We start from the raw sequence: 27,140 nt of genomic DNA, 5'->3' as shown, positions 1-27,140 counted from the left end.
TTTGGAAGCATGCAAATGGGAGTAGATCAATAGGTACCGCTTCTGCAGGAAGGTAATGGCGCTCCATGCAGTCATGCTGATGACATGATCTTGGAAGTGTCTATGGATAACGCCAGTTCTCCAGGTTAGAAACAGAGATGAGCACAACCCCCTGAGTAGGACATGTCTAGACTTAATGTCAGGGGAAACCTTTACCTTTACCTTTACCTTTACCTTTAAGAATGAATATACTGCTTATACTTGGTAAGGAAGGGAACCACATGGTTTGTCCAATATGTACAGAATATCCATAACCTTTAAGGCATGATTTGTTTTGCTAATACTACTACAGCTATGAAAGCTGTTTTAATAAAACATTGGGATTATTAAGAACTGTGTACCTATTGCTATTGGCCAACCATCTCTGATTATTCCTCACCTAAGAAACTCCATGAAATTCATAGGGTTGCCACAAGTCAACAGGCAACCTTAAGGCACATATACACACAGTTTTATTGCTATCAGTGCTAGACCATTAAAAAAGAAAACAAATCTATTGGAATCTAAACTACTGGACAACCTTTTCTCTCCTGTAAGTGTGTGGATTTAATCTCTGTAAAATATGTTAAAAAGCATAACACATTTAGCTAGTATTGAGAATGTTGTTACATTTTTCTCCACACTTCCCCAAAGTAGCAAAAAAGGCTACACTAACACAATGAGGATTAATTCATGTAATTGTAATGCAGGAAACATCAATGTGGCTTGATGGTGCAGTGGTCTTGAAACATTTTCTCAGAATAATGCAAATAGAATAAACGAGCTCTTGGAGCAGTACTCTCCATGAAACCAGACATGCTACTCATCTGCTCACTTTCTCCAAATCTAGGCTCAGTCCTGTACTTGCCAGTATAGTCTGTCTGCCCCACACCAGCCCTAACCTGAAAACAGATGGTCTGATTGAATGCCCCTGCATACATTTGCGGACTCTGAGCTTAATCTGATAGCAGAAGAGCCAAGAGTGCAAGGCTGACTTTATTATAGGCAAATACATAGCAAAGTACTTCACTATGGGCAGTACTATTGCTGCAGCACCACATGACATGATTTGATGCAAACTATTTGCATATGCTTTTACTATTTTAGGTGACATCGGATACCTTTAAAACACAATGATTTCACATTTGGTGGAACACGAAGATCTAGAGGATTATGTCTTTGGTCCATAGATACTATAGGAATCTGTAGCTGGAGTTCTACAATATTATTGTTTTTAAAACATCTAACAGAAGCATGGGACCAGTTTGGGTGATTTCGATGGTGTGGAACATGTTGCATATTTTTGCTGGTTTTATTTCCTCACCTGTTTTCAGATTGCTCAAACCACTATTTGCAATGATGTGTCAAACCATGGTTTGCAAATTCATGAAAACATGGTTGTATATCAAGACTATTGTTATCCATGCCTTGTCAGATGTTGATGAGACAATGTATTATAGTTAGAGAAAAAACCTTCTGGGACATGGGGAACAGGTTATGAGATGAGGAGAAATGCAAGCTTGTAGCACATTTCTAATAATCCAAAATGATGTTTTGGAAAAGTGTCAGAATTAGGGACTATACAGGAATTTAAATATAAAAAGGAGGATTTAAAATATCCAAGCATCTAAATCAGTGGTTCTCAACCTGTGGGTCCCCTGGCCTTTTGGCCTACATCTCCCAGAAAACTCAGCCAGTTTATCAGCTGTTAAGATTTCTGGAAGTTGAAAGCCAAAATATCTGGGGACCCACTGATTGAGAACCACTGATCTAAATAATGGTGACAGTACATCCCCCAGCTGTTGAATGTAGTGTGTATGTTAACTATGTAGAGAAGGTGGACATCTCTTCCACCACAATTTTAGTATAACAATCCCTCTGGTAGAAAAAGGAAAGTAACAAAAGAAACTATGTGGTTATATGTAACTGACGACTAGTTGCCTGTATGGTTGCATGCAAACTGCAGTAAGTGACACTGAGTTAAATGGTCACCTGCAACCACCTAAAGCCCAAGACAAACTGTCTGCATTTCTCTAAAGTTAGGCATGGCAAAGTGAAGACAAGCATTTCAGCTTGTCAGGCTTCAGGAAACAGCATGCTAAGAAAAGAATTCGAGAGCGGGATTGCAAAAGAGGCTGCAAAGAGAAGCGGCAAGCCTATGAAAGAAGCGCATTCCTCAGTAGCATCAATCAACACTACAACATGTAAATGAACACATGCTATCTCAATCATTTGAAACCTCACAAAATATGAACCAAAGAGAGGGTAGAGCAGGCAAGGGAAAGCTTCACTCCTCCAAGTGATTTGGACTTCAACTTCTAGAAATCCCAGTCAGCTTATTGGCTGTTAGGACTTTGGAAGTTGAAGTCCAAAACACTTGGAGGGTTGAAATTTGCCCATACCTGGGCTAGAGAGATCATGACACTTCTCTTCATCAAGAGAGTGCACTTTTCAGCATTGTGAAAAGCTGATCTGAGACAGCCTTTCTCAACCTGGACTGAAATACTCATTTTACTTGGTAACTATGATGTGGAGGGCGAGAGAAAAGGGGTCTAGAAAATCAGCCCTGGATCTCCAGACAATGATATAAATAACATAACTGGACATGAAAAATCAAGAAACTTTCAGTTAGCCTATACATCCTACTATTTGAAATTGTCTTCCCCCTCCACCCAACATGTTTACCTACTGAATCAGAACTAGTTGAGCTGAGGACCAGGGAGTATTTTCAACATGTTTTGGGTCCTTTCTGTACCACTGTAGGTCCCAAAAAGGCTTTAAAAATCCAAAGGAAGTAATTGCAAATCACTTCTGGTTCACTTCCTATTTCAAAAGATGACTCTCCAAAGGGCTTCCAAATGAAATTACAATGTCCTCCACCAAAACAGGAATTATTTTGGGGTATTTTGGAGCAACAATGTTTTTCCCTAAACATTTCTCTGATCTCTTAGAAGCCCCAACTGTCCATCCTTTGCCCACCTCTTCTCTAACATAAAGGCAAAGTATGAAAAACAAAAGTTAGCCAATACAAAGTTCCACTTGTATATCTAGGGAGGAAACCTTCCTTGGCTACTGATCAGGGCTTTTATACTTCCTCTGCCCATGTACAAAGGAGGCAAATAAAAGCAGAATAGACTGGCGCTAATTTAAATATTAAAAATTGATTAATTCAAATACATGCAGCATTATAGTCCACTATCTCTGCACCTTCCCCTCCAAGGGTTATCATCTTGAATTGGAAGATGTATCCTTGGCACAATCCCAATTAAATAGCTGTTTGCCCATTTGGACTAAAGAGCAAAACTGGAAAGTTGTCAGGGGCAGCGGTGGTAGATGGGCACAAAAACTACGTGATGCTAGAATATTCACTTTTGAAGCCATAAGTAGATTTTGAAAAGTGGGGTTTCTTTCAGACATATGTAAACATACTAATGTAAAACGCATTACCACTAATGGCAGGGAGAAAAGAGTTTGGAAGTAATGGAAGTGCTCCTAACTCTTCTTGCCCCCAGAGCCTGCTTTTATGAGGTTTTGCTCCGAGAACAATGAAGACATTACTTGGCACTGGACAGGATAGGAAATGCTCTGCCCAGGTTTTACCTGTGGACCCGGACCCATGGGTCCCATTCCTCGTGGAGGATTCATCCTTTGCATTGGCCCTCCCATGTTGGGATGCCCTGGAGAGAGGAGAAAGAGAAGATGTTATAGAAGAGTAATGCATTCACTGAACAGAAAAGCCAAGCCAGCCTAAAAGAACATCCACAGCAACCTCAAACAACCTTTTTACCTTGTTGTCGTGTGGGGTCCATTGAGTTGGGCAGCAAGGGCTGCGTACCAGGAACACCCCCTGGAGGCTAGAAAAAAGGGAAACAAATTGGAAAAATCAGATGCTTAAAAGTGAGCAGCTAGAGCATCAATTTGTTTAGGTGCACACACAGATTATTTGATGTTTTGCCCCACAAACTTGCAAAGCCTGTTTGATCACAGTCCCTCAGAAGTACAGAAAATGCATGTCCTATTGTCTACACAGGACACCTTTTCAATGCATCTATCACAGTGGTCCTCAACCTGTGGGTCTTCAGGTATTTTGGCCTACAACTCCCAGAAATCCCAGCCAGTTTACCAGGTGTTAGGAATTCTGGGAGTTGAAAGGCCAAAACATCTGGAGATCCACAGGTTGAGAACCATTAATTTATAAGGTACCTCAGTGTCTTTTCCATACAGTCTGATTTTCAGAATGATGATCTTTAGCATTTGTTACTGATACCAATGCGATTTTAAGATTCAAACTTAGACAAATATAATATGAGAACATATTAGTTATTTTCCTTCCTGTGGAACCATCGTCTCATTAATTTATTTATTGTATCAGAAGCAAACCAAGGGTACAGGTGTAATGTACAGTATTTTAAAACACAAAGTTTTAAAACTTGGCATTATATTAAATGTCTCTTGACAAGTAGCTGACCACTTGGAGTGCCTCTGGTGTTGCTATAAGGAGGTCTTCCATTGTGCAAGTGGCAGGGCTCAGACTGCATTGTAATAAGTGGTCAGTGGTTTGCTCTTCTCCACACCTGCATGTTGTGGACTCCTCTTTGTGGTCCTATTTCTTAAGGTTGGCTCTTCATCTCTTGGTGTCAGAGTGCAGTCTCATTAATAAAGATTATAAAGTTCTCCCTACTTTTTTTTTTACTGACTCAACACGCACAGATTATGATGTTGTTTTGTGAGCTTTAAAAGCTTCTTTAGTCATTTTCTTTTCTTTCAAAGGCATGTGCTATTTAGGCTACAAATCTTTCAAGTTCTTAAAATGTCCTGATAATGCAGAAAAGAAAATATATAGATTGCCTTGTCCCCTGAGAAGTCAAAATAGAGGCAAGCTTTGCAATTTGAGCATTTTCTTTAAAAATAGAGTTTTGTGTTGGAATCGCAAAAGATGGAAGCTGTTGGTATCAACATAAACATTACAGAAGTGGTCTAAAGATCAAACACTGGGACATATCTATACACCTTTTCAATCTTAAAAAGCAATATATGCTCACTCACACTAATGTGTTTCTACTTTGCATGTTTTAATGTTTCTACTACATAACCCTAGCCATGCTATCATTTTTGTGACAAGCATTCCTATAATGTCTTGACCCAAAGTTTTTAAAATGGCTTATGGTTGCAATTACACTAAATGTTTGGATTCTTTATAAAGCATATTATGTGCCTTTAATGAGCTAGGATCCCTAGAGTTGCAGCACTTTGAAGCTGAAAGGATGTTACTCAGATCGTCCCTTGGATGCAAAACCATTGAGACCCTTTGTAATAACATATATATGAACAAAGAGTGCAATGCCAAGATTTTGGGGATGGATTTACGATAGATCTCTTTATCCGCAGACCTGCATAGCCCTACAGTTGAAGTCCAAATAGAAATAATTAGGCAAAAGAAAAAAATGGAGCTTAAAGCCATGTGACACATAAAGATGTCATTTGACGTCTGCAGCACTGAGACGTATCAACATTTTAAGCAAAACGGAGGGCGGAAGTAATAATCAAACAGCCCTCAGAAAAGTAATCACTGTGCATGTGATTTTACCAGATATATGTTTTAATAAACTTGTGTGCTTAGCTTTCCTTTCATGTTTGAGACATTTTACACTTGAATATTTCAACTGCAGTTTATGTGACTCTCTGCCCACCACTGTAGATAAATGTTTCAAATAATAATGGCAAACGATAGTAGAAATGTGCTAAGTGAGCCATTGAATCTTTCAGACATTCAGTTATTTTGGGCAACATGCAATTAATTAAACAGACGAAAGGGACCTTTCAGAAAACTAGGAATATGTTTCTATATAAACATATGCATGTATGCATACATGGGACAGAGAAAACTATCATTCAATGGGACTTAGGGTCAGAAGGATCTGATCCACACATCTATCTCCCAATTATAGTAAAAATGAGACCTGCTCAGGTCTAATTCCCCTCCACTCTTTCTACCACTGATCACTTCCAGAAATCTATGCTCTAGATAAACAGCTGAATGTATGGTCTTGCTTGATGCCAAACTAGTACCATCAGTATTAAAAAATACACAGCATCAGCTTTAAAAAGCCTGCTTTATTCCCAGAAAACTGCCCACAATTTACCCCAGCACAAGCAATCTCCCAATGTAGTCCTTGGCAGATTGATTTCCCTTGAAGTTTAGAAATGTGTGAAACTGTGCAATGGAACTGTGCAATGTAGCAAATCTCTGCCTACCTATGAATTCCCCCTTGTTCACTGGCTTAGGGTTTCTAGAAAATCAGTTTAGAGTACAATAATGCACAGCTACCATATGCGGAAGGAAATCCAGGTGCCTTTCATCAGTTAGTGCTTCTGTCATACTTTCCTCCACATTAAATGACAAAAATGTTGTTAATGGGGAAAGTAAGACTCTTTCCTCTCCTAGTCCAACTGGTTGTCAATATTCACAACGGTATGTGATTGCTCTAGTAATACAGGGGCTTACTTATGATATGTTTGACTTTAACCAGTGGACAGAATCTCTCTCCACTTTTTAATTTTTTAATGATGCAAGTATCTCTCTGCTCAGCAAAAATGCAGAAGTGCTGGTGTAGTCCTTTCATCATTTTTTCCCAAAAGAAAAGGATAACCACTCCAACACAGCAGCAATTTCATTTTGAAAATATCATGTTATTTTTCAGACTATAGTACCTATCCTATCAAAACTGCTGTACAGACTTAAATGCAGACATAGTGAAGATAACAGGAAGAATTTATATACTGTGGGTGCAATAGAGGGTATAAAAGAGAAACATCCTACTCAAGAAATACACGAGCACTGGTCAAATGGGTTGGTGCAGATAGGTCCTCAGCTACATTAAGTTGAAGCAGTTAAGGCATCAACTTTGCAAAAGCACAAAACTCTCAACTTTGCTTCAGTTCTGGTAAGGTTACTTTCAACCCCAAAAAACAATGTAAAACCAACGAAGTGAGAAACATGTTTTCATTGGGCATAGGAATTTGTGGACTTCAGTCCATTTGATCAGATACAACTGCAATACAACTAAAAAGTAAAATTTGTCAATTCTCAACACAAGACACTTTGGTGCTTTTGGCAGATGGAACATGGCTGCTAAAAGGTAAAGGTAAAAGTTTCCCCTTGACATTAAGTCTAGTTGAGACCGACTCTTGGGTGTGTGTGTGTGTGTGCTCATCTCCGAAGAGCCGGGGTTGTCAGTAGACACCTCCAATGTCATGTGGCCGGCTTGACTGCATGGAGTACCATTACCTTCCTGCAGAAGCAGTACTTATTGATCTACTCACATTTGCATGTTTTCTAACTGCTTGGTTGACAGAAGCTGGGGCTAACAGTGGGAGCTCACCCCCTCCCCGGATTCGAACCATCGACCTTTCAGTCAGCAAGATAAGCAGCTCAGCAGTTTAACCCACTGCACCACTGGGGCATGGCTGCTATCTGCTAATAAGTTTCCTTTGCAAGTTATTTATCATGTACATTTCAAGCAGCACAATTGTTTATGCTATGTTATGTTTAGTTTTCCACAGCTAAGATGGAAAATGGGTGTACAGGATTACTTGTTATTATGACTTCTTTAGTAGGGCGTGTGGAAATTAAACTATCCATTGGTTAAAATGGCTGTATGGGACTTGCAGGATAGAGGCAGAATGCACTTCAATGGGGAAGATCAGCTATTCCTTTTTTTTTTTGTCTTGCTTGTAAACTTCCCAAGAAACATCTCATGAACCAAAACTACAATGTCAAAGTAGGTCGGTCCTTTGGTTAGATCACCAAGGTTCTGTTTGGGTTTTCAAGTCACTATAGTTTCAAGTGCAAGTATTATTATTATTTGAGGTAGTCCTTCAAAGAAATGCCAAAAAGCCCAACACACAATGGGATGTTTTTTTGATTCAACACATCTCATGTGTACCTCTTATAGCTTAGCTTACACAGATGCAAGGAAGAATCTGGCCACCGACAGTATACTTTTCTAACCCCGAGCTGCTGCCGTTTGTTAGATTTATGCATCTGTGTTCCTGCCAGCAAAAGGCTACCTGAGATTAAACATGTCTAAAATAGCCCTTCAGCGAAAGAGAAAAAAGTTTGTCAAAACTTGTTATGACTTCAGTGTTCAAAGCTTCATTCATGTACATCTAAGCCTGAATTGTACTTCAGAAAATACCTTGACATGAAGACTGGAGAAATACAATACCTGGTTTCCCATTCTGATAGGGGGCCGGGGACCTCCTGCGTATCTTGGTGACATAAAAGGCTGTAAGCATATAAAATTAATTCAGTTGCAACGTACATTCAACATTAGAAGTAAATATTAGGGTCACACTTCCCCACTGCTGTACCTCAAATACCCAAATTGGTTGTTTCTTCCTTACTCCATACACAAACACACTCACTGATACCATAAACTGAAAATCTGATTTTCATACAATGCATTTCACACAACTTGGATATTATCATAGACAGAACCCCGCAGGAAAAAAAAAACTACTACTAAGAAATACCTTAAAACTCTTCTTAGGCATTTGTTGCATTTTATTTCATTTATGGTTGGATGGCTTAATAAACTGTGACAGTACTAGGTACAACTGCTAAAATTAGAACAAGGAGAATGCCAACTAAACAGTTGATGCTTTTTCATAGATTGGTAAATGAAAGGGAGGGTTGGGGAGGGGAAGATTTAAACTGTTTCAATGACAAGTGGTGAAAACAATCACTTAAACCACATAATGAATGTCTACTACCTTTCGGGAGAAAAAGAATTAAAAAATGATATTTGTATGCAAATCAGCACGTCGAAAATTGAAAGCTACTTTCTAATCTAATGACAATGAAACAAAATACAGTCAAGAAAAACAGACTTCCTAGCGGAAGTGGAAGGGAATGGAATGAAATCACTACTGAGGGCCTCTATTTTGAGTGGATGTAAATCCGCAAAGCTTCGCAAAGGAGAACAGAGCTCAAACTGGCTCAATGAGTGGAGTGGTGTGGCTCCCATAGGTTGGAAGGGTTCACACAGATCACAAATAGCACAGCGTGCCCTGCAAGGTCTTTACCTGACTGTGGGGTCCCATCATGCTGTTGGGGTTGTGAGGTGGAGGCTGTGCGTGTGGCGAGGGCTGAGAGCCAGGCGGTCCCTGTGAGGTTAGATAGTAGAAGGCAGTTATAGGTCAGGCACAAAAACTGTGCAGGAAAATAGCTGGCTTACAAGGAGAAGTCGGCAAATCTTTATAGGGAGCAAAAGGCTTGTTTCTACACACTGCAAACTTTAACAAACTGGGGTGGGGAATCAATGAACTCTCAAGCAACCAAAATGTAGGTTTCTAGCCCCTGTGGTTGTATGGGTGGGTTTGAAAATGCAATTGCAGTTCTTTTAAAGACAGTGAAAACAGAGATGTCAAACAATATCATTCATTAGTTTTTCATATCACATCCTTCAGCATTTGGAATATCTGGATTTGGGATTACAAAGGAAATCGTTGATCGAATAGCAAATCAGTTCTGCTCTGGACCCACTGTTTGATAGGAAATCTAAACAGCACTAACAGACAATTTGTGAGCAAACATTTTCATTGCTGTACCTTAATAAATGCAAACTGTGATCTCAATTAACATAATCAACTCCGGAATATTTTTTTTAAAAAGCTTCCTCTAGTCTAATACTGGAAATTGCACACATGGCATTGCAAAATTGCAACATGTCCACCAACTGCGTCCTGGCATCTGCCCACTTTAATACACACTTTATTCAAATTATGCTGATCCAGAGAATTGAGTAAACAAAAAAAATGCAGATTTGCTTTGGCTATATGAGTCAAGATAAGGGTTAAGATAATACAGTTTCTATAAACTGAACAACAAGCCCTCTAGTACAATATACTGACTTTGTTTTCTATGCGCCTGAATCATTCCCTACATCTTGAGAGTTGTTTGAAGAATTTATACAGAATTTACTCATTCTTGCCCTTCCTTATCAGAGAAGCAAAGGTGCTTTGTGACTCCACTTGCTATGTGAGTCAAGGGTTGTGCACCACAATGAAGTAACGGAGAATCATGAGGACATTCTGGCTCAGGATTATGATTCCATATCTAGGGGACTCAATTCATTAGTCTACCAGCCACTGCTTTTTAAAAATAATGTCACACATGGGAGATTACAGTTTTGTGCCATTTTGAAATTTAACACATCATCATCACCGTCGTCATCATCGTCATCAAGTATTATTACTTATTATCACTTCAATGGCCTCACCAGCCATAACAACACTTGCACGGGGCCATAGCAACACCTGCACGGAGCACCTCTATGGTCCCACTGCCTTGCTGTTCCATTGCTCTATCACGCTGGTCTGATGCGACGGCCCCCCATGGCCCTACCATCAAGCCACCCGGACGATTGCTGCCCTGTTGTTGGTGCTTTGAGTTCAGACTGGCAACCTCATTCTTGGGGTTGCCCCTCCTCGCCTGGTGTCTGCTTTGGCTGTTTTTAGTCCATCAGCCCACTTCGGTTGGGACAAAATATATGCTTTTTACTGTATTTCAGTTGTCTGTCCACATTTGTGGCTATGAAATTTGCAGATTTGAAATTTGGGATCTGATTGTTCATGAATTTGATCAAAACGGTCTCTCTAGAAATTTCTAGGGCTTTCAATGTGATTTCTAAGATAATGCCTGCAATACGACAGCCGTCTTCCAGTGGAAGTCAACTTCAGAGTCATGTTGGAAGACATATTATTCAGTTTCTGTATTCAGTTTTTCACTTTCAGCAAATGTGGAAGGCTCACTGTACAAGTATGCCTCCGTTAACAAATCCTAAGATAAAGATCCTTTTTATGAAGTTTTAAAAGACTGTCAAGCAATCCTCTTTCTGACTTGCTCTTGCTCAAATGAAAGATTTTTTTGACAGCATCAGCGCTGGGAGGATGGAGGAGGAGGGCTGGAGAAGTCGACTCTTGGTTTTGGACTCGAGCAACTTCTGTAGACTAAGCAATTCCATAATGCCTGAGCGAGGAAAGAATGGGATTCTGATCTAGCTGGTCTTACTGTAGCTGTATAAGAAACACCCCCAGAATCCCTTAAGAAAGAATGTATGAACGGCAAAAAAAAAGCCTGCCTCACCAGTTACCCCCCAGCATATTTTTAACAAGGCCATACATCCAAAGGTGTGGCCACCCAAATTAAAATCCTAAGAGAAGTGAATGCTGGCGAAAGAAAAACTCATCACCAGGAGCATTTCGGAAGAAACCTTTAAGGGGTCTCTAAAGGCTCAAAATGCAAAGTTTACGTAACCTAGTTGCTGAACTGTATACATGCATATTTTGTTAGTTTCAAATAACACATTTGTTGAAAAATGTATGGGAACCTATACCTATCTCCATGTTATTTCTGCCTCTGGCACCAAATTTGCAGTTAAAGAAGCAATACTCAGGAACACATCTATGTTGTTCATTGTGATATTTGCCAGAAAAGAGGGAGAAATTGGTTGGTGTAGTTTCAACCTTCCAATATAGCAATGCTGGACTTTTTTCCACTTGCAAATACCATTTCAATTTCCTTCTTTCCGAGAACTGAGAAGTTCGTGTCGAAAAGCATGCTCCTGAACATGACTATCCAGATTTACACTATCATATACGCATGCTCTTTTTTTCTCTCTCTCGAATAAAAAGCAAATTGTCATTGGTCTGGAAAGCAAACAAGACTTGTAAGTACATTATGAGCAGCAGCTAGACACTTCAGGAAAAGCAGAGGAACAGATGTTCTATACCTGCCATGTTAGTAATTTCAACAAGTGTTCGCCTTCTAGCTGCTGCCAGCAATGGCACGGTTTGTTACCATGAGCAATTTTCTTAATTAACAGACATTAATTAGCCATTTAGCAATTTTGCAAGCATTTGTTTAGCAGCTTTCCTAAACATGAATACCACTGTGATAATGGTACTGATTAGAGGATCCCCTAATTAACAGTACAGGGAAGGAAAATTGAAATCACATAAATTTAAAAGGGGAGGGGAAGTTAATGAAGGCAGGACATATTTGCACCTGCAAATCTTTTGTACTCGGGGAAACTTGAGTGCAATGTAAATAAAAGAGAAAAAAATGGTTAACATAGAAAGACGCAAACAGAGCTCCGAAACCGAAGCAAGCACTCCGCCGATCCTCCAGGTTATATTTACGCGATCACAGAAACTGATTTTCCATCGCATTAATAGGCCCTATTGTACGGAGGGTGCTAACGTCTGCTCATTAGCTCCTTTAACCGAGAATGAAGGCTTGCTTCCTGCAAGGTATTTTTATGTTCTAGTATTGACATTCAAATGCATGCCCCTATTGCTGGGTTACGGAAGATACATGTATGTTTCAAACACTGTTTCCACTCCTTGTAAGCAGGGAATGGATGTTTTTATGCAAAATGTTGTGTCTGAAGCACATCGATGAATTTTGTATCTATCACAATGCATACGGATTTTGTGCTGATGCTGAGCAACTTTTGAAAGGCAACCTTCATCAAACAAGGATAACCTATTTTTCACTAATTTATCACAAGCTCCACCTTAACCTCCCCACACAATGTATTCTCTCTAAAAACCTTATTTGCCAATATTTTTAAAAGTATTTAGAATTCAGAAAAAATTATGAGAAGCATAAGGCAAGGAACACATTTGCTTACAAGTTATGAGTGAATAGTTACTGGGATAAAGATGGAGCTGAAAATTAGAACTTATCATTCATTTAAAGGAAGACAGTTGTTTAGCAGTACCATCCAGATATTACACCCAATGTGTCTCATTACTTAACTGTTAGGAAACTTCAAAGAGTCCAACAAGAGGCAGCCAGGTTAATAACTGGGGTGGCATAAAGGGAGAACACAACGCCCATGTTACGCCAGTTCCACTGGTGGCCTTGTTTGTTACTGGGCACAATTCAAAGTGCTGGCTTTGGCCTATAAAGCCCTAAATGCCCCCAGAACAGTTTACCTGTCCGAATGCATCTCCCTTTCCGAACCACCGTGAAGACTAAGATCTTCTGGGGAGGCCCTGCTCTCGGTCCTGCCACCATCACAAGTGCATTTGGCGAGGATGAGAGAAAGGCCTTTTCAGTGATTGCACCCGGCTATGGAACTCCCTTCCTGTTGAGAATAGATCAGCCCCCTCCTTCCTGTCCTTCAGAAAGATGATAAAGACCTGGCTGTGGGACCAAGCCTTTGGGGCAGTGGAATGAGGCAATAATAGGCAACTTACTCTGCTGATCAGAGCCAGCATGGTGTCTTGAGATGGTTTTAAACAGCTGATTTTAAACTAGATATACATAAGTGATTTTAATGTTTGTGTATATTTATAGTTTTATGTCCAGCATTGAATGTTTGCCATATATATGTTGTGCTCCATCATGAGTCCTCTTTGGGGTGAGAAGGGTGGAATATAAATATTTCAAATTTATTAATTAATTTTCTTCTCCTAAACTATTTCATTCTTAGCCAAACATCTACTGAGAGCTTTCTGTGCGAGGTGGCAATAAACTCCCTTTGCAAAACAATACACAAAACAGACCTGACTATTAGAAGAGTGTGGGACTGATGCTGCTCTTGGCAGGATCCTGCTTTTAGCAACCCAAACTGCCTCTGCTGCTCCAGGCCACATACCAGCAGCAGATGGGGATGGGATTGAGAGCTTAACGTCCTAGCTCTGTCTACAAGAAGAGTGCCAAGAACGGTATGGTTGCGGCATCCCTATGATAGTAGTCTGTAATTCTTCTAGGAGAGCAGGTTAGGAAATAACAAGGCTCTTGTATGACACCGCAGGCAGGGCATAAAAACTCATCACTGATGTTATAAAATGCCATGCCAAAATGAGGCTGCTTGGCTCAGCCTAGGAACATTAATATAAAAGGTTGGATGCATTCTCACACAGTAAGCTATCTAGGATGTATTCATTCTTGCCTCTGGATTATCCTGCTTATGTATCTCAATGCTTCTATCAAGCACATGGGGTGCATTTACACAATAGAATCAATGCAGTTTGATAACATCATGCCTCAATGCTATAGAAACATGGGAGTTGTAGTTTTACAAGTTCTTTAGTTTTCTGTGTCAGAGTACTGGCGCCTCAGCAAAGTACACCTCCCAGGATTCCATAGCACTGAGCCATGGCATTTAAAGTGGAATCAAACTGCATTCATTCTGCAGTGTAGATGCAAGCTTGGTCACTCTGACCAAAGTATGTAACAAATGAAGAATCACAGAGTAGGAAGAGGCCACAAAGGCCATCCATTCCAACCCCCCCGCCATGCAGGAACCTAAAGCTGAAACCTCTGGTGCTTCAACAAACTACAATTATAGGATTCCACATGGCATTTTATATCAAATATAGCACTATGATTGTGAAGAATGAAAGGGCTACTGGACTTGCTTTAATGTCTTGACCTGGAAGTGACGTATATATACCTGTAGGTCGATGGTATCACAATATCCTTCTGCCCAGCAGTTTTCCAATCTGATTTACTGTATGTATAATATGCAAAGTTACGTTCAACTCCCAATTTTCCTTTCAAGTGATCTCAGGACAAGGTGTGTAAGACGTATTCCACTTTCTTCTCCTCTAATAACGGGGAAGTAGATTAGACTGGGTGGCATATTTTGGGGCTCATAGCTAGCTCGAAATGCAAACCTGCAACCATCTACTCCAAACCCAACCCTATCTTTGATGCACACTAACCTCCCCCTCAAAAGCAATGCCTTCGACTCAAGATAGAACCTACAAGATTATAGTACTTTGCTTAGCTTGTGTCACCTCAAAAGATAAGTTCTACCTTTTTCTGAGGCATGGTGTAGTTTTCAAGCAGAAATAATATGCTGTTAATTGAAAAGGGTAGTGAAAAGAAAACGACAAAGCCATTATGTTTCCCAACTGTATCATTAGCTAACTACTAAAGGAAATCCAGCAGTTTCAAATATGAGCAGCTTTTTAAAAAGCACAAAGCAACCGTCCAACTATTTCACATACATTCATTTATGGCAACAATTGAGCAAATTGGCTGTAAAAACGAAATGTTCATAGAATTGAGAACAGAATAGTCAAAATATCTCAATTGAAATAAGAATATTTAAACTGGTTTCCCATCACCCAATTTCCACAACAACAAAAATTAGTGGCCTACAACATTTACATGCCCAACAGGGGTGCATTAAATAAGAAAAAAGTGCTCCATATACAATTCCATCAAAAGTTCCTTTCTGAATCTTCACTTCTGTCATATCACAGAGCCAATGCTTGTATCATTCTCATAATATATCACCATCTCACCATTCAGTTCACAAGACCGTGATGAACACATTGTTTTCCAACATGCTTTGTGTGCTGAATTCAAAAAATCACAATACAAAAATCATACCACACCCAGTTCTTTCACAAATTGCATTACTAATTTCAATACTAATTTCATTTAGTCACGTATTAGGAAAATGTCATAGCAAGTGATGAAAAAAACTGGATGCAATGGAACAAATCGTGTGTCATTTTTGTATTCAGAACACCAAATTCCTATAAAACAAGCATACTTTTAAAAAGAAATGTTCTTTTGGCCCTCAGTTTTGCAGGACTGCTTGGCTTTACACATTGATGGATTTGACAATTCACAGATTTGATTAAAATGTTATCTCAAAAAATCTCTATATCCTCCTGTGGACTCCATGGTCTGACAGAAACATATCATAAAGAATTGTGCTGAGATTTCTAGAGAGAACACTTCTCTAGAAATCTCTAGATCCACCAATACAATTTTATGAACAACTTCTGCAAGATATTGACCACACAGGGCCCTTCCACACAGCCCTATATCCCAGAATATCAAGGCAGAAAGTCCCACATTATCTGAGAGTGGACTCAGATAATCCAGTTCAAAGCAGATATTGTGGGATTTTCTGCCTTGATATTCTAGCATATAGGGTTTTGTGGAAGGGCCCACAGTCTTGCCGGAGAACCTAGAGATTCCTAGAGAGGTGTTCTCTTAAGTAAAACAAATATATAGCAATTCATTATTTATGCAGTCAGTAGTACAGTTTTCCTATATCCAAACCCTTAAAGGCAAAAACATTTAACAACGTGAAAACCAGCCTTTCTACAAAATAAGTATTTTAGAACTGAACTCATTACATGTTAATTATCCTTTATCCAAAATGTTTGGGTCCAGAAGTGTTTTCATTGTTTAATTTTAGAATATTTTGTATACCTAGTCTTGGATATACATACATAATCTTGGATATGGGACCCAAGTCAAACACAAAATTCATATATGTTTCATATGTACCTTAAACACATAGCCTGAAGAAAATGTTATAAATAATTTTGTGTATGAAACAAAGTTTGTACTTCAGAAAGCAAAGGTGTCACTATTGCATCCATCTGGACAGACAATTTTGGAGTATTTCAGATAACGGATGTTCAACTTTTATTTTAAGAACTTTGTGCGAAACTCTACCAATTAAGCCATTACAGGTTTACAAGTGCTATAGTTCTCACTTGTCTCCATTAGTAAACAAAATTTCTCTCTATATATATCTGTATCTACCCCCTCCCTTTCTCTCTCTCTCTCTATATATAGAGAGTATATATATATATAGAGTATATATATATATAGAATATATATATATTCTAAGCCAAAGAGCTAGTGTTGTCCATAGACACCTCCAAGGTCATATGGTTGGCATCATTGCATGGAGTGCTGTTACCTTCCTGCAGAAGCGGTACCTATTGATCCACTCACACTTACATGTTTTCAAGCTGCTAGGTTGGCAGAAGCTGGGCCTAACAGCGGGCGCTCACCCTGCTCCCCAGATTTGAACCACCAACCTCTCAATCAGCAAGTTCAGCAGCTCAGCGGTTTAAAACGTTGCACCACCAGGGGCCCCATGATTATATATAACATAGCAAAAATGGAAATAACTGATATAGATTTTGTAATACAGAGACAAATCCTGAAAAAAAATAATTGATTGTCTATATGTTTGTGACATTTGGGATTTCATTTTAAAAAGCACCAATGGAAAATCAGCTAGCTGAAATATATAGGAGATGGGGCATATAACTATGGTGGTTTTTTTTTTTTAAAAAAAACCCACACACATTGATGAATAACTTGGAAAAGGTGCAAATAACCATTTCTAAGTTCTCATTGATGAAATCTGTAAAATAAATGCCGCACTAAAATCATATTGAAACCCAGAGAAGTCTGCATGTAGTATAAAGGGGATCTCATAATGCTGAGAGTAGGCATTGAAATAATAGATGAAATTCAATGCTGGCAAGTACTGACTCATTTTGGAGGGCAGATGAAGGGAGGGGAAGAGAGATAATCTCATTCACTAGGCACATGGGAAGGAAGCCTAATGTATATAGGCCTTTTCATGCTGCCAATCCCTGTTTCACATTCACCTCAAGGAGAGTGGAAAGCCCCCTTTCTTTCTTTATCCACAGAAGTAGGAAACAGGACAGAGACTTTACAGGCTAGATAAAGTAATTTCTTACATTTTACAGTAACAACTTACATTTTATAGTAACAACTTACATTTTATAGTAACAACTTCCAAAACAAAATCTAAACGTCTCTGTCTCCTTCAAAAATTCACTTTTAATTTTGCTCTGTGCCAAACCTTGTGTTTTACTTGAAGTATATAAGACTTGAATGGTTTTGCTTCCATAGGATGAAAACCGATAGCAAAGATATTTTAAAATATTTTGTCTTGGAGATATGTGACTGTCAGGTGAAAAAAGGTCCTTCTTACCATGGCTCTTTCCCATTACACAATGATAGGACTATGGTTTTATTTTAACTATCCTTCTGCATCCTAAGGAATCCTGGGGTTTCTAGTTTGAGGAGGCACTAGAACTCTCTGGCTGAGAATCCTAAATGCCCCTCCATGAACTGTAAATCCCAGGATTTTGTAGCATGGGGCAATGGATGCTAAAGTGGAATCCTAATGCTACAATTGTGTAGTGTAATAGGATACAACTGGTTATAACCATCACCTTCCAGTTCTGTTCCCAAGATGACAGAAACATCAAGCCAGTCACAAGTGGAACCAGATTCTGAGTTCTCTCTTGATACAGGAAAACAACTGTTGTGTTATTTGTAAACACAGAAAACTATCCAGCACAACATGACTCTGACTTTGATGGGTGAAAGCTAAACGGGAATGTAGATCTTGCTTAGTGAATCCCTACTTCTGACTGTATTTTTTTTTTACTCTTGCCAACATAGTTACACCAACACATGCAAAAAGGAAATAAAACAAGAACAACAGTCTCCTTTTGTAAACTTTAAGTAAAGAGATATTTTGGAAAAGAAATATCTACCTTTGCTAGAACTGGGAGGCACGACACAGAGAATAGCTTTCGCTGAGGGAGAGGGTGCTCTATTGGCAAGCTTAATAAAGCACAGCCTTAGGACACTGGGGCCCCATTACACTGCCATATAATGCAGTTTCAGAATGCTGTTTAACTGCACTGAACTGGATTATATGAGTCTACACAGTCATATAATGCAGTGCAATGAAGTTAAACTGCATTCTGAAATTGCATTATATGGCAGAGTTGATGGGGCCAAACTCAAAAGCAGAGCATCAGTAGAACAAATGAAGCATCAGAAAGGGTGGGATAAGATGCTACTTTGGTCTTACTAAAACAGGCAATCCCCCCCCCCCCCCACGCATAAGACAGCCAATCTGGAAATGGGCAGAGGCACATCTCAGTAGTGAGATTTTTAAAAACAGAGTCTGTGGCAGAACCTGGAAATCCTGGGCACCTGTAACACATTATTTTTGGGGGTATCATGGGCAAATTCCTACTGAGAACGAGCACCGCAGCTGATGAGATTGTTAATTTCTGCATCATATCTGAAATGGCTATCTGTTTAAGACTCTCCTTACTTGTTGGGCCAAACTATCAGCTCTTGATGTACTCTTGCTGTGAAGGAAGCATTGGGAAATAACCTCAAAGGATCCTAGCCGACATGAAACAAAAAAGACATCCAAATCTCCTTCAAACTTTGATTTTAAATGATATAAGCATTCAGACATGATATGCTCACCTTCAAGCTCAAGGAGGGAAGGAGAGTTCCATGAGAACAGAAAGCTAAATGTGGTAGCCACTAGAATCAGGTGCCTCTATGGCCCCTTCTACACTGTCATATTATTTATTTATTTAGAACATTTATACCCCGTCCTTCTCAAGATCCAAAGAGGGACTCAACCCAGATGATCAAAACTGTTGGAAATAGCAAACGTCTTCAAGCCTAATTGTAATTAGTAATTTGTTTTGTATTTGATTCTGTTTGCTTACCGTATTATATATGTATGTTTTGGTATACAGCTCTTCTTTTACTCTATGTTTCTTGAAGTTGTAGGAGGGGCTGCAAACCACATGATCAGATCTGAGACTGCTCAGAGCTCATACTTCATTTTAGATGTCAGATGCCATTACACTTCGGACTGTTAAGACCAAACTCATGTTGCTGTAGATTGTAAGAAACCAAATTGCCTTGCATAAGTACGTGTGGTTATATACCACTGAAGAGAAGATTTAACTGAAATGAGTTTTGGCTCTTCTCTGGAAGACCATACTTTTATAAAAAATTATGATTTTCAAATGGTTGTGAATTCCATTTTTCTCCAAAAAGCTATGGATTCTGGTTATCCAAAAAACAAAATAAACAATCCACATTATCTGCTTTGAATTGGATTACATGAGTCTACACTGCTATATAATCCAGTTCAGAGCAGATAATATGGATTTTATATGGCAGTGCAAAAATGGCCTGTATCTATTCCAGATGCTTTTTCCCATTTGGAGGAAGAAAGCATTTGAGGGGAAGTATACAGTCCCTACGGTCATTATCTTGACTCCTGTTTGGAAGCATGATAGGAGTGGTCCATGCAGTCCTCATGGTACTAAGAAATGAAATGGACTTTTGTTTAATGTTTTTGCTAGAAGGGAGGAGTTGGGAGATATCCTAAAGGACTAAGAAACATTAATTGTACCATGCCGGTATTATTTACCTAAATGCCACACTGAGATCACAACTCTCTGCTATGAGAAAGAAAAGATGAAAAACGAAGCAAGAGAAAGAAACAAAAGGGAAACTGTGAAGACCAATTTACAACAAAGTAGAAATTTCTATCAAGACTTATAGAAGCAGACTAAGAGAAACTGTATGCATATGGGTATTTGTAGGTGTTTCCTTCTTTAGGTAAGACATCTCTGCTTCCTGATTCTAGGATCCTAAAGGGGATACTTTACTTCCATAGTTAATTTGCCCCAATCCAGAAAATTAAAGGAAACAGAATGGCCTCCCCTCCACTACGTTGTCTGAAGCACGAAGGCCTTGTCTTCAGACTCCTGAAACATTCTTCTATGTCTCATGGAGAAACATTGGACTGATTCCACTCAAATTACCAGTTTTAATTAAAAAAGGGGTTGAAAATCAATTTCTGCTTTTAAACCAAACTGATTAGCAAATAGGTTATTGCAACTCACAGCAGCAGCGCTTTTCCTAATTCCTTAAACGAAAGTGACTGGTGTTGGAAGGGCATTCACCTAAGCATCTAGGCACCCCTGGTCCTTTATACGATAACGCCTGCATGAAACGCCTTTTCCCCACAGGAAAGCAAAAAAATAATTGTTTGGGCAGGAAAGCCCGGTGGTGAATTTAATCTACTTCTAAAATGTACTCTCTTTCTCTCCCCTTTATTGTGAATGCATGTATATGTGTGTGTGTACACACACTTACACTCTGAACATAGGATACAACAAGCAAGCACACGTTGTAAAAAAAAGTGAGAAATTACAGCATGCTCCAAGGAAACCTAAGACTTTTGTGAGGCATTATTCTGGCAAATGACACACGCTAGTAAATCAAATCCTCATGGCCGCATTAGCTTAGAAGAGTAATGCTCACGGCAGCTACCTCTGGATAATATAACTGCAGATGTACGGTAAAGGCAAATATCTGAGCAAAAAAATGCCTCATGTTCTTTCTTTCAACTTGTTATGCAGCAATGGGAGGAGCTGTTGGCTTGGGGCTGGGCGAGAAACGGCAACAACAAGGATCTGAAAACATTTGCTACTTCCTGTCTGCTACCCTGGGGCCACTAAAACTGCCATGCCTGGATCTAAAAAAAAACCCCTGTAGTCTTAACAGTCCCCTTTCTTCTGGTGCCCCACAACCAAACTGTTTCCCCCCTTCCAGCTTTTACAGCCGAGCTTCAGATTCATTTTCTACCTTCTCTTTAAAAACAAAGCAAAACAAAAAAAGCCAGACCTCTGGATATTGTTATCTCTGTAAATATTTGCAGATGTTGTAGGACTAGGGAGAACTGCAATTCAGCAGAGACTGGATTCTCTCTCTTCATCCCCCTCCCTTTTCTCTTTCCGTCTCCAATACACTCTGTTATAAATCAAGCACCGAACTGAACTGCCTGCTAATGCTGGTTTAAACGTGCAGAATACAAAGAGCCAAAAGGGGTTTTTTTTTCATGTAAGGAAGCCAACATTTTTGCACATGCATGCTACTGAAATATTCCAGGATCTTTCCATGGAATTAGATTACTGTGCAATAAAAATGTTGTTTGTTTATTCATTATATTCCCACCTTTCCTCCAAAAAGCTTAAGGTCGTGCACGTAGGTCTCCTCTTGCCATTTTATCCCCACTGGATTCTTACAAAGAAGGCTCGATTGAGAAAGAGTGAGGCCCCTTCCACACAGCTGTATAAAATCCACATCTGGCAATGTGGACTCAGATAATCCACTTCAAAGCAGATATTGTGGATTATCTGCCTTGGTATTCTGGGTTAGATGGTTGTGTGGAAGGGCCCTGAGTGCTCCACTATGGCACAAATGGAGCTAGAACCTGATCTTCCAAATATCGATCTCTAATACTGTTTCTAGGTAGTAAGTCTCATTAGTACCCTCTCTCTATTTTCTGTTTTTACTTGTTATCAACTATCAGGTTCCAACAGTTTTCTTGGGAGAGATGTATAGTGGAAATTAAACCATAGCTGGAAGATAGATGCTTTTGAACGGTGGTGCTGGAGAAAAGTTCTGAGAGTGCCTTGGACCGCCAGAAGATCCAACCAGTCCATACCTCAGGAAATAAAGCCCAACTGCTCATTGGAGGGAAGGATATTAGAGGCCAAGATGAAGTATTTTGGCCACATAATAAGGAGACAGGAAAGCTTAGAGAAGACAATGATGCTGGGGAAAATGGAAGAAAAAAGGAACAGGAGCCGACCAAGGGCAAGATGGATGGATGGATGGCATCCTTGAAATGACTGGATTGACCTTGAAGGCGCTGGGGGTGGTGATGGCTGACAGGGAGCTCTGGCATGAGCTGGTCCACGAGGTCATGAAGAATAGGAAATGACTGAACAAATGAACAACAACAAAACCATAGCCTGGCAGAAGCAATGCCCATGAAACCTATCAACAGATGTCAAGTAATTTGCCTTCCTGCCACTCTCAAAATTTGCTTGGAGGACGAGAACTACTTCAAAATAATTTTCATAAATTTCTATTTCCTTGTGAGGTCACTATATATGAAAAGGGAGAGCACAGCATCGAAAGAATGAAACTCAGCTTTCTTCCGCCATGTCTGTTACGTATTAGCAGACTTATAAAGCCTGTCAATCCCAGATGATCAGATGTCAAAAGCATAGAGTACTAAAATGGTTCAATACTATTTTCAAAATTATTAGCACACTTTTAATTTCTTTTTGTCTCAATAATAATAATAATAATAATAATAATCATCATCATCATCATCATCATCATCTCCCCAAAGGGACTCGGGACAGCTTACATATGGGACACAATGTCCACAAGACATCCACAAGACATAAAAGCAAAACAATCCATTAAAACAAAAACACAATAAAATAAAAAAACATAGTAAAATATAACAATTCAGATGAAAACACATTTAAATAAGACATAAGAATATAAAACAGCAGTATTGATACTCCAGCAAAACAATGCTTAACAAAAACCAATAACCAGAAATACTAAAATGGGCATGAACAGGCTATAAAAATGGCTGGGCATGGGATAGTGCAAAGCAGTGTACCATAGGACCAGGGAGTTGGATGACGTATAGAGAACAGAGTAGTAACTGGTGAGCTAGAGAATAGACATATATAACTATGGACTTGTCATTCACAAATGCTTGCTGAAACATCCAGGTTTTCAAATCCCTGGGAAAGGAAGACAGTGTGGGGGCTTGCCTAATCTCCTGTATGGGGGTGTATTCCAAAGTCAGGGGGCCACCACCGAGAAGGCCCTCTCCCTCATCCCCATCAGCCATGCTTGTGATGGTGGTGGGAACAAGAGGAGGGCCTCCCCAGTGGATCTTAGAGCTCACACTGGTTCATACAGGGAGATGCAGTCACGAAGATAGGCGGAGCTTGAACTGTTTAGGGCTCTATAAATCATAATCTGTACTTTGAATTGGGAGAAGTGAGGACAGAAGAATCTGCTGGAAAATTAATTCTTTCTGATGCACAATTATTGTCAGTTCCCTGCATTTTGAGGTTTAATTTTTGTAGATTTGATTAATATGTTCTTTCTAGGAATCTCTAGGTCCCCCAGGACAATTCTATGGTTAACTTTGGGTTGAAGCTGGCCATGGAGCTGCCCTAGAAGACCCAGAGATTCTACAGTGGTGTTTAAAAATTAATTTAAACAGTTTTTCCACTTTCACGTGAGTCCTTCGCAAAAGTGGTCTACTGTAATTAACTTCTAAAGAATGGCAGGCAAACATGAGGAAACATCTATGAGGTATTTAATAGACAGAGGCAGAAAAGAAGAAACAATGCCCTACAAGAAAATGCTGCAGTGTTTAGGTATGTAGATTCAGGCAACCAGACTTTTCCCCAGGATACCTTACGATATTCATCATCTTGTTCAAAGTTTGGGCATTTTTAACACTGTCCATACTTGTGTGGGGATGTTGTATGATACACAGCAGTAACAGACTGGGGACATGCTTGTTCCTGCTCCCCACTCCATCTATAATACAAAAGTTATTATTGTATATACTCACGTATAAGACGACTTGTGTATAGGCCAACCTATGTTTAAGTCAAGGACAGGTTTTGGGCCAAAATTACCAATTCTGACATGACCCATGGAAGAGTGGAGGTCATTTCATGGAGAGGGGAAAGCATTCATTCCTAAAGGTCAGAAGCAGCACTATGGTGGGGAGCATACAAGCGATTGGTGCTCTTTCTAGTTTCTTTGGAGATGAATTAAATTATTGGGTTGTTGTAGGTTTTTTCGGGCTATATGGCCATGTTCTAGAAGAAGAGAGAATACCTCTAGAACATGGCCATATAGCCCGAAAAAACCTACAACAACCCAGTGATTCCGGCCATGAAAGCCTTCGACAATAAATTAAATTATTGCCTTTTATCACTAAGAGAAGAGGGTGGATCTTTTTTTTTTTATGAGTTAAGGTACAGTACTTACACTGACCTATGGATAAGTTGACCCAGTTTTTGGGTGGGTTTTTAAACTAAAATTTTTAGACTTATACATGAGTACAAAGGGTAAGTGGAGGACACATATGAACGAGACCTAATCTTCACCCTAAACACATTCAGAGTGGGGCAAAGCAGATAGTGGTGGAGTTAACGGTGGAAGGGCATGCGCACATGTTTCTGCAGCTTGCCCCACTTTTAGCACTCAGACCTTTAGACAATCCCTTCAACTGGACTAATTAATCTTGTACTAGAAAATATATATGGTAATATGATCAGGGTAGACCTGGCAGTTAATACTAAAAGAGCCTAAGAGGTGAAGATAAAGAAGAAGAAGAACACAAAGGACTTGAAACACTGACATATTAAGGGGAGAAATGAAGGGAAAGCACCATTAACTGAATGAGTTTTTAAAAAATGAAAACAAGCCAGAAGGAAAACAAGGATCATACAATGAAGAAAAGAAAAAGAAAACAATCAATAGTATTGAAGGCAGAAGATTAAGAAGAAGAATAGAACAGTAGTGCTGATGTTTTAGAGATAACGAAGAAAACAGTTAAGGTAAGTAGAATGATTTGTTGACTACTAAGCCCTGAAGATCAGATCAGAAGGCAACTTAGAGTACCGTAGGTTTTTAAAAATCAGGCCAAACTAGGCACAACACCATTCAGTTAGCAATTGCATGGATGGCTTCAAAACATTACAGGTATCAAAATAGCTAGAAATGAAAAAAAAATCAAATAATATTGTTCCAAAGTTTTCAGCATGTTCTATTAGGAGCATGACCTCCAAACAGATGGTTTGCAATTGTATTTTTAAAAAGTCAATTGCCAGCAATATTGAAAAATATTTTTTTCCAGTACCAGTATCTGTTAGTTGTGTTTCTTTTACAAAATGACTGGTTTAAGTAACATTAATTACAGAGACTGTAAAGAAAATGCATGCACATTATTTTACCAAATAACACAGATCTGTGCATTATTTGTTACTGTCACTTAACTAAATTAATACTTCCTCTTCCATCCTGGTTCTACTCAAACCAATTAAAACAGTCACAATTAGGCAAAGGATAAATGGGTTATAATCATATTAATGATGATACTTTAATATTTTTTATATCCCACTTATTTTACCACAGTAGATCATGTTCTAAAGAGGTAGGGTCATAAGATTATCAAAAACAGATGAAGTCAAGGCCCTAAGTACCCTAAAAGCACCATATGATCTTGAAAATTAAGCAGTGTCAGGCTTGGTTTGAAGTTGAATAGGAGACCAGCAATCAATATGGGGTGTTGTAGGCTATATTTCAAAAGAAGAAAATAACAAAATCAACCCTGAATATTTTTTGTCTAAGCTAGCTGGCATTGCCCCCCCCCCCCCCAATGTGAAATGGTAATATGCTGCTAACTGTGAGAGAAGTAAGGTTGAATATACTGTGAAAGCCATCCACTGCATGGCTAACAGCCTCCTCCCAGTAGACTCAAATCAAGGAAAAGCTTCATGAGAACCACCACTCCCCTTAACCTTCCCCCATTAACAGTATCCCTCTGGGCAGCTAAACTAGGAAATCCCAATTGGATGGTTCCCTCATAAGGGTCTGCCTCCAGGGGCAAACCAAGAATAGGCAACTCAGAAGTCCCTGAACAGACTCAGAAGTGGAGTGGGCACATCAAAAGACAACTTGGCAAAATGGCACTACCTAGAAGAATCCACCGCCGTGTGCGACTGTGGAGCAGAACAGATAACTCCGCACCTGTATGCTTGTCCACAATGTCCTGCCTCATGTTCAGAGGAAGAATTGTTTGAGGCTACAGACAATGCAGTTGCTGTTGCCCATTTTTTGTCAAAAGATATTTAGCCGCTTGTGCTCCTTTTATTTTTATCAGTTTTTAATACTAATTTATGCAACTTTTTGATACTAAATAAATAAATAAGTCTAAGAAAACCCTATGAAATTCATGGCATTGCCATAAGACTGTGACCTGAAGGCACATAAACACACATAGATGAAAACAACTGAGCGAACACTAAAAACACAATAACTATCACCTGAAACAGGTGAACACATTGGACTAAGGAGGTTATTGACAACATGAATTGAGAAAGGGAAATAACTACTAGCTTTTTGTTTATGATATGCTACAACCAGAGAAAAATCATTAAAATGGTAATTTCTTGGAATTAAAATATCTGAAATTGGAAAACACTCCTTCCCTTTAAAAATATGTTAAAATACTCTCAGAGAGAGTGATGTCACCCACTAATTTTTTTTATTGGCGCAATTCTAGAATCCTTCCTAAAGGAATATAGGGTCATATACAAGAGATGTATATATCCTAGTAGAAAGCACAGCAAAGATTAAAGAGGCATTTTCTATAGCAGCAGATAGTATCATCTCCCCCCTACTTAAGAACTCCACAGTTAATCATAACAACATTAGCAGTAGGTGAGATGAATATTAAAAAGCACCAGGCCCTTGCCTTGCTTTCCAAAGGATTAATGTTCCACTTTTAAGTCTGAAACCCCATACACAACACTGAGAAATGCAACCATGTTTTCAAGTCCTAATG

The 27,140-nt window shown here is 39.2% G+C and overlaps 1 protein-coding gene across 2 annotated transcripts in view; it reads right to left on the bottom strand.

The window, feature by feature from the left end:
- SSBP3 (single stranded DNA binding protein 3) overlaps positions 1 to 27,140 on the bottom strand; it is a 214,374-nt gene that overhangs the window by 18,086 nt on the left and 169,148 nt on the right. For both annotated transcript variants that reach the window (XM_060773557.2, XM_060773558.2), the window contains exons 6-9: positions 9,106 to 9,186; positions 8,247 to 8,306; positions 3,806 to 3,872; positions 3,619 to 3,695 (exon numbers count right to left, since the gene is read on the bottom strand). In XM_060773557.2, coding sequence (XP_060629540.1) covers positions 3,619 to 3,695; positions 3,806 to 3,872; positions 8,247 to 8,306; positions 9,106 to 9,186 — 285 coding nt within the window. The remainder of the gene's footprint in view (positions 1 to 3,618; positions 3,696 to 3,805; positions 3,873 to 8,246; positions 8,307 to 9,105; positions 9,187 to 27,140) is intronic.

Source organism: Anolis sagrei, chromosome 4, assembly GCF_037176765.1.
Source record: "Anolis sagrei isolate rAnoSag1 chromosome 4, rAnoSag1.mat, whole genome shotgun sequence".
Taxonomy (NCBI): Eukaryota; Metazoa; Chordata; class Lepidosauria; order Squamata; family Dactyloidae; genus Anolis; species Anolis sagrei.
Note: the sequence above shows the minus strand (reverse complement) of the source record. Positions and strands in the feature narration are given on the sequence as shown.